The sequence below is a fragment of the Fundulus heteroclitus genome, chromosome 16 (assembly GCF_011125445.2).
Source record: "Fundulus heteroclitus isolate FHET01 chromosome 16, MU-UCD_Fhet_4.1, whole genome shotgun sequence".
Lineage (NCBI taxonomy): Eukaryota > Metazoa > Chordata > Actinopteri > Cyprinodontiformes > Fundulidae > Fundulus > Fundulus heteroclitus.
In genome coordinates this window covers 35,912,331-35,930,945 of record NC_046376.1, presented here as the reverse complement: position 1 = coordinate 35,930,945, position 18,615 = coordinate 35,912,331, and the positions used below count along the sequence as shown (strand labels likewise).

General features: G+C 45.8%; 1 protein-coding gene across 2 annotated transcripts in view; it reads left to right on the top strand.

Annotated features, from left to right (window-relative positions):
* The first annotated feature begins 451 nt into the window (after positions 1-451).
* Positions 452-18,615, top strand: part of LOC105937975 (cytosolic phospholipase A2 gamma) — a 41,781-nt gene continuing 23,617 nt past the window's right edge. Inside the window, exon 1 of one of the 2 annotated variants that reach the window (XM_012879561.3) lies at positions 452-834. In XM_012879561.3, coding sequence (XP_012735015.2) covers positions 706-834 — 129 coding nt within the window. In that variant the 5' untranslated portion in view covers positions 452-705. Of the gene's footprint in view, positions 835-14,842; positions 14,871-18,615 lie in introns of those variants that run through there. The other variant, XM_036148579.1, reaches the window with a different exon arrangement.

The window sequence follows — 18,615 nt, the reverse complement described above, 5'->3', positions numbered from 1 at the left end:
CCCAGCTATAGACATGTGTATCTGACTATAAACTGAAATTTGTTTCAATATCACCCATATGCTAAATGCCTTGAAATTGCAAGATTTAAGAACTCAGTTTTGTCCTGCAAATTTCCAACTTGGTCAACGTCAAGCTGCCGTGAAGCTAGTGAAGGAAGTGCACTGTGAGGGACGAGGTCAAGGTCAGACTTGCTAGGTTTGGCTTTGTACCAATTTATAACTGCCTGTTCTAGTTACTTCTGTATTTTTACTAAAGCTGATGACATCTAGTTTTCACAGAGTTCAGTACATTGTTGCCAACTTCCTTTCAAATCATTTGTGAGGTGTCATCATATAAAATGGCTTTGGAACTACTAAGTTTGTGTGTGTTTATTCAAAGTTAATCACATGATTGAAAATCACCACTCAGCTGTGCTATGAGCTGGTTAACGAGGGTTTCCCAATACTGCTTATGCATTGGTTCTGTTTTTGTTACATATCTTTGTTCCGAACAAAGTGCCTTTGTTTGGAAAAAAAATATCCCAGATATTTTTCAGACTGCTTGGACTCAAACATCTGGTTCATATTGGGAGATCTATACTTGTGTAGCCAACATATGGAAGACATCAGCAAGCTTTTGTGTTTTGATGAAATGTTTTTTGTGCAACTTCCTCAGACATTACCATCACTGTGGGAAGGCAGGCAAGACCATTTTTTTTCATCTGTATGAACGCTTGGGCTAACATGCAAACACAGACTGGAAATACAGCTTTTTCCGCACAAGGACTTGGCTTATTGCTGTTGATTTCCGGACTGCAAGCAGGGACCAGTATGATGGGGAACATAACTTCTGAGGTGAGCCATTCATTGGAAAAGACTTGAGTTTGTTTTAAGAGTGTTGTGTAATGAGGGTTGACTGTTGGATAGTCAATGCTTTTTTTATGCAGTTCAATTGTAGAAGTGATGACTGAGTAGTCGTGTTCTTGTTTCTCAGAAGAAATGGGTGTGTCATGTTGTGAGCAAGCTGATATTAATAGTGCTTTGAGGTTGATGTCTGTTTTAATTTGATGTGATTTTTTTTCTTCTTTGATTGAGAGGGTTTCTGAATTAACAGGTTGGCAGGATGCAGAGCAAATTCTGTTGCTCCAGTGCATTTTAACACTGAAGCTTATCGACCAGTATTTTCACTGGATTTTGCTCATGAGTTGCTAAGCCACTTTAATTGCTGCTGTTCTGTTTCAGGTGTGGTAAGTCCTAAAGATTTATCTGACTTAATTGTCTTGGAGCAATTCCAAAATACTTTTCCAGAACGTTCTGTTTTGCCATTGTCTCAGGATACTTTGTCTGTAAGCCCAGTTTGGATGATGAGTATGGGTAGGAATGTGTTGCCTGTACCTGTGCATAGACTGTGTCTGGACTCAGAACTCGTGCAGGGAGAAGTTTGTATGGGTATGTGTCCCAAGATGCCTGTGGATGGCATTTCATAATTTTGTGGAATGATTTGTTGGCTGGGTGAGGGGATGCCACCTAAAATCTTTGCAGATATAGTTTCAGTGGGGCATGCAGAAAAATGTATGTAAAGGCTCTGGGGTGACGCAGTTGTGTGCAGTTACAGGCACACGCGTACCATTTAGGGGTACAAAAAACATACAATCATATCCTTCTGTACCATTTCTGGCCTTGTTTAAAACGTGATGCTTCCACTTATATTCGCACCTGTCACACGTGCCAACTTTTATAGGGAAACCAAATCAAACCTTTTGATCACTCTTCCTTGTCCAAAAGCTGGTAGTATTTATTTGTTAACTGTAATGTGTCACACTACATGTTATCCTGCTGCTTATCAGTTAGATAGTATTATCTCAAAATCTATTGTAAAGGCATTGACACAGTTTATATCTATTTTTGGCATTGCTTCTGTTGTGCAAAGCAATCAAGCTTCCAATTTTTCGTCTTGCATGTCTTCACAGGTTCTAAAGCAGCTGTGCATTAAACATCATCGTGCATCAGCGTACCATGCAACAGCCAGGGCGCACTGGAGCGTTTTCCCCAAATGCTAGAATCCCTTTTACGTGCTTATTGTACTGAACTGGGTCTGTACTGGGAGGAAGGTTGTTTGTGGCTTTTGTTGTCTGGAAGAGAGGTAGTACCGGAAAGCGCAGAGTTCAGTCCAAATGACCGGGTGTTTGGGCATACTGTCCGTGGTCCCTTTTGCAGCAGAACCTGGAGGATTCTGAGCCACCTATAAATCTGTCGCACTATGTAAATGGTTTTAGGCATTGGCTTTAATTAGCTAGTGTTTTGGCACATGAGAAGTTGTCAGCTGCTCAAATAAAGATGGAAAGCCCCTATGACCGAAAAGCTAAACAATGTGTTGTCAGCCCTAGTGATCAGGTTCTGGCCCTGTTACCTGTTTTGGAATTTCCCTTCTGGGTGAAATTTATGGGTTCATGCTCTGAAGGTATAAGAACAGAATTGTGCTATTTCTACTCTGAGCCGTAAGAAGTCCACTCTGTGTCATGTGAATTTGTTGAAGCCATATCACTCTCATGACTCATTGGTGGAAATGGCACTGTGCAGGCAGAAGTCAGCACTGGTGGGTCCAGCCTTGTCAGTGGGTCCAAGATCTGGAAATACATAGCCTCATGATCTCCTGGACACCCAGTGTTTGGATGATCCAGTCTTAGACAGATGCCTTATATAGTGTCCCTGTAATTTAATGTTATTGCCAGCTATGTATGTTTGTCTTTATTGCTCCCTTCAAATCTCTGATCTGGTTGCTGGCATGAGGTACGTGGTGAGACAGACTTAGTGTTTTGAGGGTTGGTATTGGCAGGATAATCTTAACATTTTGTGTAACATTTTGTCCCTTGGGAACCCCCTTTTTTGTGGGGCAAAACTCCTGTCTTTCCCAGAGTAATTGTTCTTAGATGAAATGAGTGTGGCATGGAGTTAGCTGTTGACTGGGAGCACCTGGGCCAGTCTACCCAGTGTATGCTCCTTACACCAGTACCTGCTTCTGCTTCCCCAATTGCAGGCAGTCCTAGTATTTTTGTTAGATTGGTTTTTGTAATATATAGCTGCTTTTGCTTTTGTTAAATTAGTTTGGTGTTGCGTTGGACATTGTCTTGGTTTTGTTTGTTTTGGGCTGCTGTCCTACCATACTTTAAAATATTCTGTTTTTTTGTTTAAAACTTGTGTTAATTAAATAAAAACATAAATCTGCCTCAAATGAACTGGGTCATGACAACTTGTAGTTAAAATTTAACAATATTTCTACTTTTAGTTTACACAGTGGAGGAGGCGGGGGCGGGGGCGGGGGCATTCACATCAAAAATTTTATTAATATAACAACATATATTTAATTATCATAATGTAACCAGAGGTTTTATAAACAAAACCAAATTGTAGTGTGTATATTGTAAAATTCACCAGAAACCTAAATGCTGTACCAGGTTTAGAAAAACTTACATCAACAAATCAAAGCAAAAACTGCAGGAATCCATCCTTATCTTTTGGTTATTTGAGATCGGGTGGCTGGGGCAACAACTCAAGGAGGGAATTCCGGACCTCCTGGCAGACACACTTGGAGGAAAAGATATGACCCGTGTTTCCATCCATTATCATGAAAAATGTGAGATCTCTGAGAAACACAGTGGAGGACTTAGCCAATCTAACAAGAGAGAAGCACCTGTATAGAAAGGCTAGTCTACTAATGCTAACCGAGACCTGGCTAACAGAGCAAATTTCAGACTCAAGTGTAAACATGCACGGCTTCCATCTCCATCTGATCAGAGCTAACAGAATGAAGGAGAGCGGTAAGAGGATGGAGAGGGCTGGGTTTATTAGTAAGATGGTGCAGCCTTGGACACGAGATCCTTTGCACTAAGGATTTACTGCTGAGCTGCTAGCTGTCAGATTATGGCCTTTGACGGTTCACGGAGAGTTAATTTTATTATGATAGCAGTGAAAGTATCTCTGTCTGCAAATCTGGAACCAGGCTGTGATGCCATCTACACCATTGTGAGCAGAATGGAAACAATGCCCCCCGAGGCTTTGTTTCCAAGCTTGGGGCCAGAGGATTTGTGACCCGCAGTTGTCTACTGAGAGTATGTTGGGCATACGCACTGCGATTTCAGATGTTCATTATTTAATCAATGGTTGGTGGGCTGGCCCCAATATCAAGGTGCCTCAAGAAGATTTAGCCTACTGAGCTTGTCAGCTTTCTGGCAGACTTGGATATATATGCACAAATATCCATCCATCCATCCATCCATCCATCCATCCATCTATCCATCCATTGTCTCCTGCTTATCCGGGGTCGGGTCGCGGGGGTAGCAGCTTCAGTAGGGAGGCCCAGACGTCCCTCTCCCCAGCCACTTGGGCCAGGTCCTCCGGGGGGATCCCAAGGCGTTCCCAGGCCAGCCGAGAGACATAGTCCCTCCAGCATGTTCTGGGTCCCCTCTGGGTCTCCTCCCGGTGGGACGTGACCGGAACACCTCACCAGGGAGGCGTCCAGGAGGCATCCTAATCAAATGCCCGAGCCACCTCAACTGGCTCCTCTTGATGTGGATGAGCAGCGGCTCTACTCTGAGTCCTCCCCGGATGACTGAGCTCCTCACCCTATCTCTAAGGGAGAGTCCAGAAACACTACGGAGAAAACTCATTTTGGTCGCTTGTATCCAGTGTAATGCCAGTTCAAACGTGACAAGACTGCATTAATTCAGGACATGACGGACTGCGTTTCCCATGATGCAATGTGGTCAAAATGGCCACCAACTCCCATCATGCAACGCGGCCCAAAATTGCTGCCGCCCTAACAACGGAGTGGAGAGATAACGTTGCTAGGCAAAAGTTGATAAAACTCGTTCACGCACGAGAATCTGTCTTCTTTCTCTGGCACACTGCCAACCTGAGAAGACATACAGCTGTACTCCGTGGATTAATTACCCACACGCCACGTGCTCGAGTTTCTCGCTGGACCGAGATTTTTCAACGCAAACGTTATTCCCTGCTTTGCTTAGCAGGAGGTCCACTCTAAAAGCTACTTTTAATTCCCTCTGATCAAATACTGGAAGCCGCCTTATCTCCCAGTGATCGAAAGAGGACTACGCTGAATTTAATGAACACAATCCATATTCCAGCATTTTGACTGCTCACCTTGCCAAAAGGGCTATTCGGTCATAATTGATTAAGGAAGCATCATTACTAAATATATACGTGTTTGTGGGGGTTTGAGGCTGTTAACCTGAGGTTTGAATATTGATTTCTGGACTGGACGTCAGCTAGATTAAAACAGACAGCAGCCAGCGTCTGCTACTGATCAGTGTCTGTGTCGTGTTCTGCTTTGAAAAGAGAGACCTTGCCTCCATCTGGTGGATGTTGTGTGTAATTGCAGCATAATTGTTTTAAAGAGGGACATGATTCCCCATCGGCTGGACATTGTGTGTAATTACAGCTCAGTCTTCCCAAGTGAAGGGCACCCTGCCTCCATCTGGTGGCCAGGATAGGTAGTTGCAGTCACGGTTTTAAAGACAGCTTAGACCGCTTAGTGTCCCGGAGGGACCATTTTGAATGTCAGTTTCTCAAAAACTTGCCTTATAGTTACGCCCTTTTGATCTTTTAATTTTATTTTATTCACTTTTTTTACTTATCATATCTTATTTATATATATATATATATATATATATATATATATATATATATATATATATATATATATATATATATATATATATATATATATATATTTTTTTTTTACTCCTTTTTGATTTTTTTTATTTATTTATTTTATTTTGGTAATTTCTTTTCTTTCCTCCCTTATCCCCTTCTGCTCATCATAAGTGGTCAAATAATTGAGCTGTGATTTTGAAACTAAAGTTGCAATTTAGCGGTTTTTAACTGTCATTCTTTGCCACCTCTGAAGCTCCAAAAAACTTTGCTATTTTCCACTCATGTGTAGAGCACCTGTTCTTAAATAACTTACATCACAAACAAAGCCACAGCTTTATCACATAATTACTGGCCGAAAGGTTAGTGGTCCATGTCACTCAAAGTTAATATTCTCAAAGTTAAACAAGCATATTAACCGTTCCTAAAACATAGGAGTTGTAAGTCGCAGGGTTGATTTTCCCCTGCACAGCCTAATTAAACGCACGTATTTGAACCCACTTCCTGCAGTAAAGTGTCAGTCATAGTGCGTGTTTGCTGTTGACAGTTAAGGTGAAGCCACTTAACAGTTGTTGTTAGCAGTTGTTGTTTAGCGCTGAGCTAAACTAAAGTGTATGCGTTGTTGCCTAGTGCTAAGCTAGAATACAGCGTTATTTGTTGTCTGTCATTTAGCGCTGAGCTAAACTACAGTGTTGTTACTTGTTGTTGTGTAGTGCTGAGCTACCGTTGTTGTGTTGTTATCCATAGCTGACAAAGAATGGATAGTAGCGGTTCTTCAGTCAAAGGAGCTGAAGGTCCAGACCCTTCCATTGGAATGGAGGCCCAGGATGTCATTAGCTCATTGCTTAAAATGACACCGGACGAACAAACCCGCCTGAACCAGTTTAACATAGAGGACTGTGAGAGGAGAATTCAGGAATTGGTGGAGGAGGTCCAGAGCAAGGCTAAACATAGATTGGTAGCAGATATTTTGGGTGAATTATCTGCGTTATACCATCGAAGGTTAACGCTAGAGACGATCTGCGTAACAGAGAGGTTGAGATGCGGATCGCAGCTGAGGAAAGAATCAGGGAGCTAGAACAGAGAAGTGTTCAGGGCAGCTGTCATCTCACAGAGGAGCGAGAGGAGGATCTCATTAGCTTGCAGCCAGAAGGATCTGAGGGTGAGAACCCCAAAGGAAAACATGGGGATCACACCTGGAGGACATTGGATGAACTGGGCCCTCAGACACCTTCTGAGCAAGGGGTAAGCGAAGGTCAGGACAGATATAGCAGTGTGATACGGAAAGAAATGCCTAAACAACTTACGGTGGCAATCAGGACTGATCCACAAGATGTAAATCATGGAAAAACACCTGCTTCCCACCTGACCCCTGACACGGTCCGCTATGATCTTTTCCCCCCACCAGGGCGACGGGAGCACCGTTCCTGGGACACAGGTGAACCCCACTCCTCTGAACTGCGTCCACAGACAAGAGTTCATGACAGGGAGGGTCCCCCGGCGTCCCACGAGCGGCCGTCGATGCCAGGTAGGAAGTCGAAACTGGAGCCTCATTCCCATCGTGGTTACCGCAGGCAGGAGTCGTCAGGAGAGGACTCAGATGGACCAGCTCCGATCCCAGAACAGGGACTGCGGATGCGTCAACTTGAGTCCCTGGCCCGAGACATAGAGCGTTTTGATCCTAGCAATACAGAATCCACCATTGATGACTATCTCAGAGAGGTAGAGCGCTGTCTGCTAGACTTTTATAGCCCCTCAGCTCGAGAAAAGTTGAAGCTTATCTGGAAAACCACGTCCAGAAGTGTCCATGTTTTCATAGAAAGCCCCCCTCCAGCTACACGTGACCGTTATTCAGCTCTTTGTCAGGCTTTAAGAGAAGAATATTCGGTGTTTACAGACCCAGCTTCTGCAACTCTTGGAGCTTTTGCAATTCAGCAAAAGAGAACTGAAGCACCAAAAGAGTACTACCGTCGCTTGCGGGCTGCTTACTTTCAGGGACGACATGCTCCCGGCTTGGAGGAAGACCACACTTTCAAATCTTTGTTCCTCCATAATCTTCATGAAAGCGTGCGTTATGAGGTTACCATGCATTGTAGAACCAAGAAACTTACCATGCAGGAAATCAGGAAATACGCGCAGGTGGCATAGGAAACACGTGTCCGGCCCAATAAAGGAGCCGATAGTGATAAAAAGGTTCTGCAGATTCAGACCAAACCAGAAAAGAGTTTAAGTCTGGAGGGACATGAGATGCCTCCCTTCAAACCTAAAACTAGATTTGGCCCTAGGAAGCAACATGGTTTTGAGCCGCAGCAGAAGAATGCTTCTCAGGATAAGAGAGGTCAGCATGACAGCATGGAAGGTGAGAGGTTTCAAAAATGGCACAAGCCGGATCCAGCCCGATACTGTAAGCAAACTGAAGGGCCAGAAAAGCCGAAAAGCACACATGACAACAAAGGCTGGAACCTGCGCATGGAGGAGTCAATGAGAAAGGAGATGGAGGAGACTTTTCGCAGGTTGCTAGCCAAAACAGTGCGTCAGATTGTGCCGCAGCCATCCCAGCCATCATCCAATCCTGTCGACCCTCCAGGTAAGCCAGGCCCAAAACCCCCGTCAGCATGACTAGGCGTGGACCAGGCTCCCCCTTCTAACAGAGTTTATCTGATTAAGTGGGGGAACCAACCGAAAAATCACCAACAACCTTCTAAGATCCCATCAGCAAGGTTTCTAGGTGAGCTAAACCATCATGAAAATGCGCATCGCTTATACTGCTCAACAGTTATCGGAGGATGTGTAACTGCAAATGCTCTTTTAGACACGGGTTCCGAGATCAGTCTAATGTGCTCAGATTTGTTTGATGAGGTGACCAGATCTATGGTGTCTCTTGGGAAACCGTTCCAGGTGGAGACCTGTAACGTGGGCATCACTAGCTACACTCAGGATCAGTCATGCATCACCAAACGGGCGTGGTTAGACATCACTTTCCGTGACATGACCCTGGTGCACCCCATCTACATATGTACTTTGGACACAGAACCTTTTCTTGTGGGTCAGGATCTGTTGAACAGGTTAGCCCCACTCATTGACTGCTATCATGGTCATCTTTGGGCCCAAGTGGGGACTCCCAAGCCTCTTACTTCTGGAAGTGGACCGTCCGTCCCTATCAACCAGGTGGCATGCTCCGAAGAGCCCAAAGAACTCTTGGCACCATTTCTGCCTTCAACAGAGCCGATTTCGAAATCCTCTGACACACCACCGCTTCTCAGCGATCAGAGAACTTCTCTCTGCAGCCACACATCTTTCCTCTGCTCACTTAAACACTCTGGAGTTGAACCCTATAACCCCAGAGTGGCCGAAGCTGTGCACCTGGAAAGCACATTCATGCCAGACGTGCTGCTGGCTCTTTGGTCAGAGAAATCTGCGATCAGCAGAGATCTGTACAGCTCTCTGTGCCGTGGAAAGCCCCATCTGGCTGAAACAAAACACAGCCACTACTTGCTCTCAGCAGACTGGCCTCGCCGGCTTCTGAAAGCAACGGGGGTGTGCATACTTTATGCACAGATTGGCACAAGACAGCTCTCTCATCCTTTTAGCATTGTGGAGAATTTCCATCCTCCAGTGTTTGTTGGTGCTGATTTTCTGGTACGGCTGGGTGCACAGCTGGACACTTGTAACCAGGTCCTGTGGGCCCAAGCTCACGTGACCCCAAGTTCCTTCCTGGGCACCCCTGAAGCCATGCGATCAGGGCAAACCATCCCACAGGCTTGCCAGGTGGCTAGCGAAACAAACATGCTAATACCACCACAGACTGCAGGTGTACCTATCAGATTAGCCATTCTGAAAGGACAACAAATGCAGAGCACACAGGTTTTCTTTCAACCCCTTTCTTATTTCCAGGAATCCAACCTGGTCATCCGGGGCACACCCCTGCTTGAGCTGAACAACCGCTCAGCTTACCTGTTAGTGGAGAATCCAACCCACATGCCGATCCAAGTGGTGGCAAATAAACCTCTCGGGGTGCTCATCGAAAGCTCTTTCCACGACTTTGAGCTGAGCATTCCCATCATTGGAGACCTGCCCTTATCCTTGACCGGCAGACAGGACTCCCCAGACACTGTGTTTACTTTTCCTTCCAACATGATCCAAATCAGGCGACATGAAGCTCGGCCTGCTGGATCCATGTGTGGTGCTACGCTTGAAGCTGAAGGAAACCTGTTGGTGTATGCGACAGCAACCAACCCAACAGAACCAGCACCAAATCAACCAGAGGACCGGGACTCACCCACTGAGCCCTACCCTGGTTTCAAAACAGAAATGATGCAACAGCTGGAAAAAGCTGATGCACTGACCACTGAAACGGAGAGAACAGAACCTAGGGAGCTGTTTTATGAGTTTCAGCCCATTCAGCCCAAAGATTCAAACGAACTTGGGATCACATTGACACACGTCCATGACTCACCAGTAGGAGGATACAGAAGCTGCAAAGCTAATCTGAAAACTTTCCAACAGGTGGCGTCCTGGCCCTTAACGGCCCAGGACACCCAGGAGTATGTACAAGGCTGCTTAACCTGCAGCCAGTTACAACCCACACGACCACTAGACTGAGCCCTGCTTCAGCGAAGGGGGGTTACATTTCCGTGGTCACATTTGCAGACTGACTGGATTGGTCCAGTCCCCAAATCGTCAAGAGGTAACAGATATCTTTTGAAAATAACAGGCAGTTTCACAGAATGGGTCGAATGTTTGCCGGCACCGAATGACACCGCTGTCACCACAGCAGCCCTGCTGCTAAATCACGTTTTCAGCCGGTGGGGCCTTCCCCTGTCCATTGACTCGGACAGAGGAACGCATTTCACGTCAAACATCCTGACCGTGCTTTCTGACATGTTGGGCGGGGAAGTTAAATTCCACATCCCCTACCGCCCACAGTCATCCGGACAGGTGGAGCGAATGAACTGCACCGTGGTCAGCATGTCAAAGGAACATGCCAGCAGCCATGGCAGGGACCGGGACATAAAGCTTCCCCTGGTCCTAATGCTAATCCGCTCTACCTCACCATGCTCCACAGGGGTGACACTTTTCCAGATAATGACAGGAAGACAAAGGACACTTCTCCTGAATCTCATCTACCAGCCCGAAGACGTCAGTGTGACAACCGTCTACACGGCACACCAGTGCGTCGCTGACTTAAAAGACCGTCTCCGCACGACTTTCGCGTGGCCTCGAAAGAACCTAGAAGCCAGCGTGCAAAGTCCAGAGTACACATGGGTTCAAGCGAACCAAACTAAACCATCCACTAAACTCTCCTCACATGGAACGGAGCCTAACTCCGCCCCTGCCGAAGAGAACAATGCATAGCATTAAATAGGACAAGTGCATGTTCAATTAGGACATTTTAAACATGCACTAACAAAGCAAATGTCCATACATAACTTCAATTCAATTTTATTTATATAGCGCCAAATCATGAAACATGTCATCTCAAGGCACTTTACAAAATCAAGTTCAATCATATTATACAGATTGGGTCAGATTATACAGATTGGTCAAAAATGTCCTATATAAGGAAACCAGTTGATTGCATCAAAGTCCCGACAGGCAGCATTCACTCCTGGGGAACCGTAGAGCCACAGGGAGAGTCGTCTGCATTGTACATGGCTTTGCTGCAATCCCTCATACTGAGCAAGCATGAAGCGACAGTGGGAAGAAAAACTCCCCATTAACGGGAAGGAAAACCTCCGGCAGAACCGGGCTCAGTATGAACGGCCATCTGCCTCGACCGACTGGGGTTACAGAAGACAGAGCAGAGACACAACAAGAGAGACAAAAAAGCACAGAAGCACACATTGATCTAGTAATAGAATTTTAAATTCTATTCTTGATTTAACAGGAAGCCAATGAAGGGAAGCTAAAATTGGAGAAATAAGATCCCTCTTGTTGATTTTCATCAGAACTCTTGCCGCAGCATTTTGGATCAGCTGAAGACTTCGAACTGCATTTTGTGGACTTCCCGATAGTAAAGAATTACAATAGTCCAGCCTTGAAGTAACAAATGCATGGACTAGTTTTTCAGCATCACCCCTGGACAGAATGAACTTCACGTCTATAATTTCACACTCAGCCATAACACCATGCATTGCTTTGGAAACGCTCACAGAAGTGGCAAAGAATGACATGATGTATACTCAGGTTGTTAGAGATTTAATGCAGGACCTCACTCGAGAGGTTAGTTCATCCATAAATAGCCTTGCTGAAGGACGGATTCCTCCGTACCTGGTACCAGTAGATTTGGTCGAACAGGTTCTCAAATCTGCCTCTAGTGAAACACTGCAACCACCACAAACACACCTGGCGTACAGCCTAGGTAGTGCAATTCCAATATTTGTAAATCCTGACAACTTGGAGATAGGATTTATGCTAAACCTTCCCATCATTGAAAGAGCTAATGTGTATAGGCTTAAATCAGTATTGAATGTCGGTTTTTGGCAAGGTGAGACCCACGTACACCTACAAACCCCCTCAATATTAGCCTATCATGATGCTGACCCCAAACTTTATTTAGTCCCTAATTTGGATTTTGTACCAAAACCAAAGACATCCACTGGGTATGCCCAAGCAACCCATTTATCAAAGACGTTACCCATTACCTGTGCGGTCTAAGGAATGAATCTCCTGAACAGAACTGTCAGGCTAGAATGACCCTTAAAGATGCAGGTGTGGAAACCAAAATTGAGCGGGCAGGTAACCGCTGGCTCGTTGGCACCCCAGAGGCAGAAGCCCTGTTATCCTACGAGCAGCATGACACAGTTACTAGACTAAAACTGCCCAAACCATTTTCTGTTCCCCACCTCAAGGTGCTGTAGTCCACATTGGAAACATGGTTCTGCATCACCTTGAAGTTGACAAATATGACTCAGAGATTGAAATAATAGATGTCTTTAAGGGATACAATTTCAGCATTGATGTCGGCATTGAGAGACAGCTTTTACTTGCAGGCACCCAGCTGATTAAATTCAGTCTCACTCCATCAGAGTTGAGCTCGGTCCCTCTGCTTCGCTTCCCCAGAGCTACAGAGTCGACCGACACTCACATTATGACCATTATTGTGGTTCTCCTTGTATTTGGATGGGCCATCACTACTGCGATGGCGTATGCAGCATACAAGCAGATAAAACAGTTGCAAACCAGGATTGACACCCTCACCTTCGTCGCCCCCAGGTTCGTAACATCAGCTCCTCAAAAGCCACAAGCTGATTAGACTACGAACAGCTGTCTTTTTCCTTCCCCTTTTTCCCTATCTCCTTTCTTTGGTTCAAAGTTCAAACCCGATGACCAATGAATGTGTCGACAATGGTGATTGTGAAGTTTGCATTTTCTTTTTTTTTTTCATTTATTGTTTGCCTTATTAGCCAATAGAAAGTACTAGCTATAGCTTAGTCTGCCCAGGCTAGGTCACTGACCCAGGCACAATGAATGCTTTGTTTTTTTTGTTTTTTTCCTCGTCTTGGATGATGAACGGAACTGCATGAATCCCGAAGGACTACTAGAAAGACTATTAGGTTGTTCCACTCATGCACAATGGATCTTCGTCACGCCAGAATGGACTTGGTTGTAGCTTTAAAGACTGTGACCAGCATCCCACTCTTTAAAGCTAAAGGGGGGTATGTAATGCCAGTTCAAACGTGACGAGACTGCATTAATTCGGGACATGCTGGACTGCGTTTCCCATGATGCAATGTGGTCAAAATGGCCACCAACTCCCATCATGCAACGCGGCCCAAAATGGCTGCCGCCCTAACAACGGAGCGGAGAGATAACGTTGCTAGGCAAAAGTTGATAAAACTCGTTCACGCACGAGAATCTGTCTTCTTTCTCTGGCACACTGCCAACCTGAGAAGACATACAGCTGTACTCCGTGGATTAATTACCCACACGCCACGTGCTCGAGTTTCTCACTGGACCGAGATTTTTCGACGCAAACGTTATTCCCTGCTTTGCTTAGCAGGAGGTCCACTCTAAAAGCTACTTTTAATTCCCTCTGATCAAATACTGGAAGCCGCCTTATCTCCCAGTGATCGAAAGAGGACTACGCTTTGCTGGGCCGAGCAAAAGCGACTGTTGAGCCCGGAGGAAGAAACGAAAGAGCCTCCTCGCCCGCCCCTGCTGCTGCCTGCTCTGGTGTGTTCAGGACGCCGCGTGATCCGGAGCGCGCTCACGGATCCAAACCGGGACTTCATTCGGGACCACCTCAAAAATTTCTTTTTCATCCATAGGATGTTTAGAAGTGCCTGGGCAGACGTTAGAACTTTGTAGGTGTAGGTTAATGCTTTTATTCCACGACGAAGTTGGAATTATTTTGCTGAATGTTTTTCTTTGTATGTGCATGCATTTTACAATTGATTTTGCTGTGTTGATTGTGGTTTATCAATAACCCCGCCGTGGGTCACTGTTTCAGTTATTTTCCATCTTCTTCCATGCTTTCCCCCCTCTCTTCTCGCTTCTCCTTATCAGCAAATTTAATCTAGTTGTCCGAGCCCCACTCGCGGTCTTTGCTTAAACTCCCAGTTAGCCGTGCCCTCTCGAAGCTCCTATCAGCATAAGCGTGGTTACGTCATTAGGACCTCCCCTCACACATCATGTAAATTGGTAGACCATACGTCATCGTAGCAGCCATCTTGGGAGGGTGATGTACGTCTGGACTGTAGGGAGCTTAGCTGAACTAGCTTTTGTAAGACATCAAAGCGTCCAGGGAGATTCCCGAAGCTGTTCTGTCTGTCAATGCTGATACGTCAAATGCCGGTGTTTTGAGGGCGGTGTTGAACAACTGTGAGTTGAGTTAAGATCTGCTAACCGCTCAATTTTAATCCATTGTTTATTTTTATTTTGGTTCTTTTATTTCCACCTATATTTTTGCATGTGTAGTTTTAGTAATGAGTAAGATTTCCAAAGTCGTTGAATCAGAGAATAATAATAATAAGCATATTCACACAGCTTCTGGCATAACACCAGGATCTCGTTCTTTCGGTCACAACCCATAGCTCGTGACCATAGATGAGGGTGGGAACGTAGATCGACCGGTAAATCGAGAGCTTTGCCTTTTGGCTCAGCTCTCTCTTCACCACAACAGATCGGTACAGCGCCCGCTTCACAGCAGACACCGCATCAATCCGCCTGTCGATCTCCCACTCCATCTTCCCCTCATAATGGGAAACATAACTTCTGAGGTGAGCCGTTCATTGGAAAAGACTTGAGTTTGTTTTAAGAGTGTTGTGTACGAGGGTTGACTGTTGGATAGTCAACGCTTTTTTATGCAGTTCCGATGTAGAAGTGATGACTCCTGCCTTTGCCTGAGTAGTCGTGTTCTTGTTTCTCAGAAGAAATGGGTGTATTATGTTGTGAGCGGCTGATATTAATAGTGCTTTGAGGTTGATGTCTGTTTTAATTTGATGTGATTTTTTTTCTTCTTTGATTGAGAGGGTTTCTGAATTAACAGGTTGGCAGGATGCAGAGCAAATTCTGTTGCTCCAGTGCATTTTAACACTGAAGCTTATCGCCTGTATTTTCACTGGATTTTGCTCATGAGTTGCTAAGCCACTTTAATTGCTGCTGTTCTGTTTCAGGTGTGGTAAGTCCTAAAGATTTATCTGACTTAATTGTTTTGGAGCAATTCCAAAATACTCTTCCAGAACGTTCTGTTTTGCCATTGTCTCAGGATACTTAGTCTATGCACAGGTACAGGCAACACATTCCTACCCATACTCATCATCCAAATTGGGCTTACAGACAGTGTCTGGACTCAGAACTCGTGCAGGGAGAAGTTTGTATGGGTGTGTGTCCCAAGATGCCTGTGGATGGCATTTCATAATTTTGTGGAATGATTTTTTGGTTGGGTGAGGGGATGCCACCTAAAATCTTTGCAGATATAGTTTCAGTGGGGCATGCAGAAAAATGTATGTAAAGGCTCTGGGGTGACGCAGTTGTGTGCAGTTACAGGCACACACGTACCATTTAGGGGTACAAAAAACATACAATCATATCCTTCTGTACCATTTCTGGCCTTGTTTAAAACGTGATGCTTCCACTTATATTCACACCTGTCACACGTGCCAACTTTTATAGGGAAACCAAATCAAACCTTTTGATCAGATCAGAGCTAACAGAATGAAGGAGAGCGGTAAGAGGATGGAGAGGGCTGTGTTTATTAGTAAGATGGTGCAGCCTTGGACACGAGATCCTTTGCACTAAGGATTTACTGCTGAGCTGCTAGCTGTCAGATTATGGCCTTTGACGGTTCACGGAGAGTTAATTTTAATATGATAGCAGCGAAAGTATCTCTGTCTGCAAATCCTGAACCAGGCTGTGATGCCATCTACACCATTGTAAGCAGAATGGAAACAAAGCCCCCCGAGGCTCTCTTTCTAATCTCAGGATACCACTGTCCTCCACCCTCCCCGCTTTTTTTTCAGTATGTTACCTGCAACACTAGAAACAATAAAATTCTAAACTTACTGTATATAAATTACAAAGAGGTATACAGTTCATCACCTCCCCTCCCTTCCCCTGGGTTGCTCTGACCACAGTCCAATCCGTCTTGCAGCCTTTGTATATCCCCCTTATACACAAAAAACAGTTGTAACATTCAAAGAGAGGAAATGGTCTGAGGAGGCTGAAGAAGTCCTGAGAGCAGTGGTGCATGATAAGTTAAGTCAGGCACAAAAACTGAACAGCTGTTAGCAGCAACAATTTTTTTGTGATGCATACAACCTGACTTTGATTAATTTTAAATTAAACAGATAAATCAGCATAAACCAACACACTAGAAATGCCATTTTATATAAGCTAAATTTAATAAAATTTTATACATAAAAATTACAAATAAAGGCTCACTAATGACGTTAATTTATTGAACAGAAAAGATTCATATCAATCCTTTAATAAGCCAGCAAGGACAACCAACACTAGATAGTCGCATACTATCTGGCAGAACATAAACGTAACGTGCATTTCCGGTATTTGATTGGACGATCCGAGCTTGAGGCCAGAGGATTTATGACCCGCAGTTGTCTGAGAGTATGTTGGGCATACGCACTGCAATTTCAGATGTTCATTATTTAATCAATGGTTGGTGGGCCGGCCCCAATATCAAGGTGCCTCAAGAAGATTTAGCCTACTGAGCTTGTCAGCTTTCTGGCAGACTTAGATATATATACACAAATATCCATCCATCCATCCATCCATCCATCCATCCATCCATCCATCCATCCATCCATCCATCCATCCATCCATCCATCCATCCATCCATCCATTGTCTTCTGCTTATCCAGGGTCGGGCCGTGGGGGTAGCAGCTTCAGTAGTGAGGCCCAGACGTCCCTCTCCCCAGCCACTTGGGCCAGGTCCTCCGGGGGGATCCCAAGGCGTTCCCAGGCTAGCCGAGAGACATAGTCCCTCCAGCGTGTTCTGGGTCCCCTCTGGGTCTCCTCCCGGTGGGACGTGACCGGAACACCTCACCAGGGAGGCGTCCAGGAGGCATCCTAATCAAATGCCCGAGCCACCTCAACTGGCTCCTCTTGATGTGGATGAGCAGCGGCTCTACTCTGAGTCTTCCCCGGATGACTGAGCTCTTCACCGTATCTCTAAGGGAGAGCCCAGACACACTATGGAGAAAACTCATTTTGGTCGCTTGTATCCAGGATCTCGTTGTTTCGGTCACAACCCATAGCTCGTGACCATAGATGAGGGTAGGAATGTAGATCGACCGGTAAATCGAGAGCTTTGCCTTTTGGCTCAGCTCTCTCTTCACCACAATGGATCGGTACAGCGCCCGCTTCACAGCAGACGTCGCACCAATCTGCCTGTCGATCTCCCGCTCCATCTTCCCCTCATTCGTGAACAAGACCCCAAGATAACTGAACTCCTCCACTCGGGGTAGCACATCCTCCCCAACCCAGCGGAGTCACTCTACCCTTTTCAAGACCATGGTCTCGGATTTGGAGGCACTGATTCTCATCCCGGCCGATTCGCACTCGGCTGCGTACCGCTCTAGTGAGAGCTGTAGATCACGCCCTGATGAAGCCAATAGGACCACGTCATCTGCGAATAGCAGAGACGCAATCCTAAGGCCACCAAAACGGATCCCATCAACAACTTGGCTGCGGCTAGAAATTCTGTCCATAAAAGTTATGAACAGTCCAACTCTCACCGGAAACGAGTCTGACTTACTCTGTATGACCAGACTCTGACACTGGTCATACAGAGACCTGACAGCCCTTATTAAAGAGCCTGGTACTCCATACTCCCGGAGTAGCCCCCCCAGGATCCCTAGAGGGACACGGTAGAATGCCTTCTCCAGATCCACAAAGCACATGTAGACTGGTTGGGCAAACTCCCATGCCCCCTCCAGGATCCTGCTGAGGGTGTTGAGCTGATCCAGTGTTCCAGGGCCAGGACAAAAACAACACTGCTCTTCCTGAATCCAAGATTCGACAATCCGACGGACCCTCCTTTCCAGAACCCCAGAATAGACCTTACCAGGCTTAAGAGTGTGATTCCTCTGTAATTGGAACCCTCCGGTCCCCCTTTTTAAATAGGGGACCACCACCCCAGTCTGCCAATCCAGGGGAACTGCCCCTGATGTCCACGCAATGCTGCAGAGCCGCGTTAACCAACACAGCCCCACAACATCCAGAGCCTTAAGGAATCTCATCCACCCCCGGGGCCTTGCCACTGAGGAGCTTTTTAACAACATTGGCGATTTCAGCACCAGAGATGGGAGAACCCGACCCAGAGTCCCCAGGCTCTGCTTCCGAAATGGAAGACGTGTTGGTGGGATTAAGGAGGTCTTCGAAGTATTCCGCCCACCGACGCACAACGTCCCGAGTCAAGATCAGCAGCACACCACCCCCACAATAAACAGTGTTGGTACTGCACTGCTTCCCCCTCCTGAGACGCCAGATAGTGGACCAGAATCA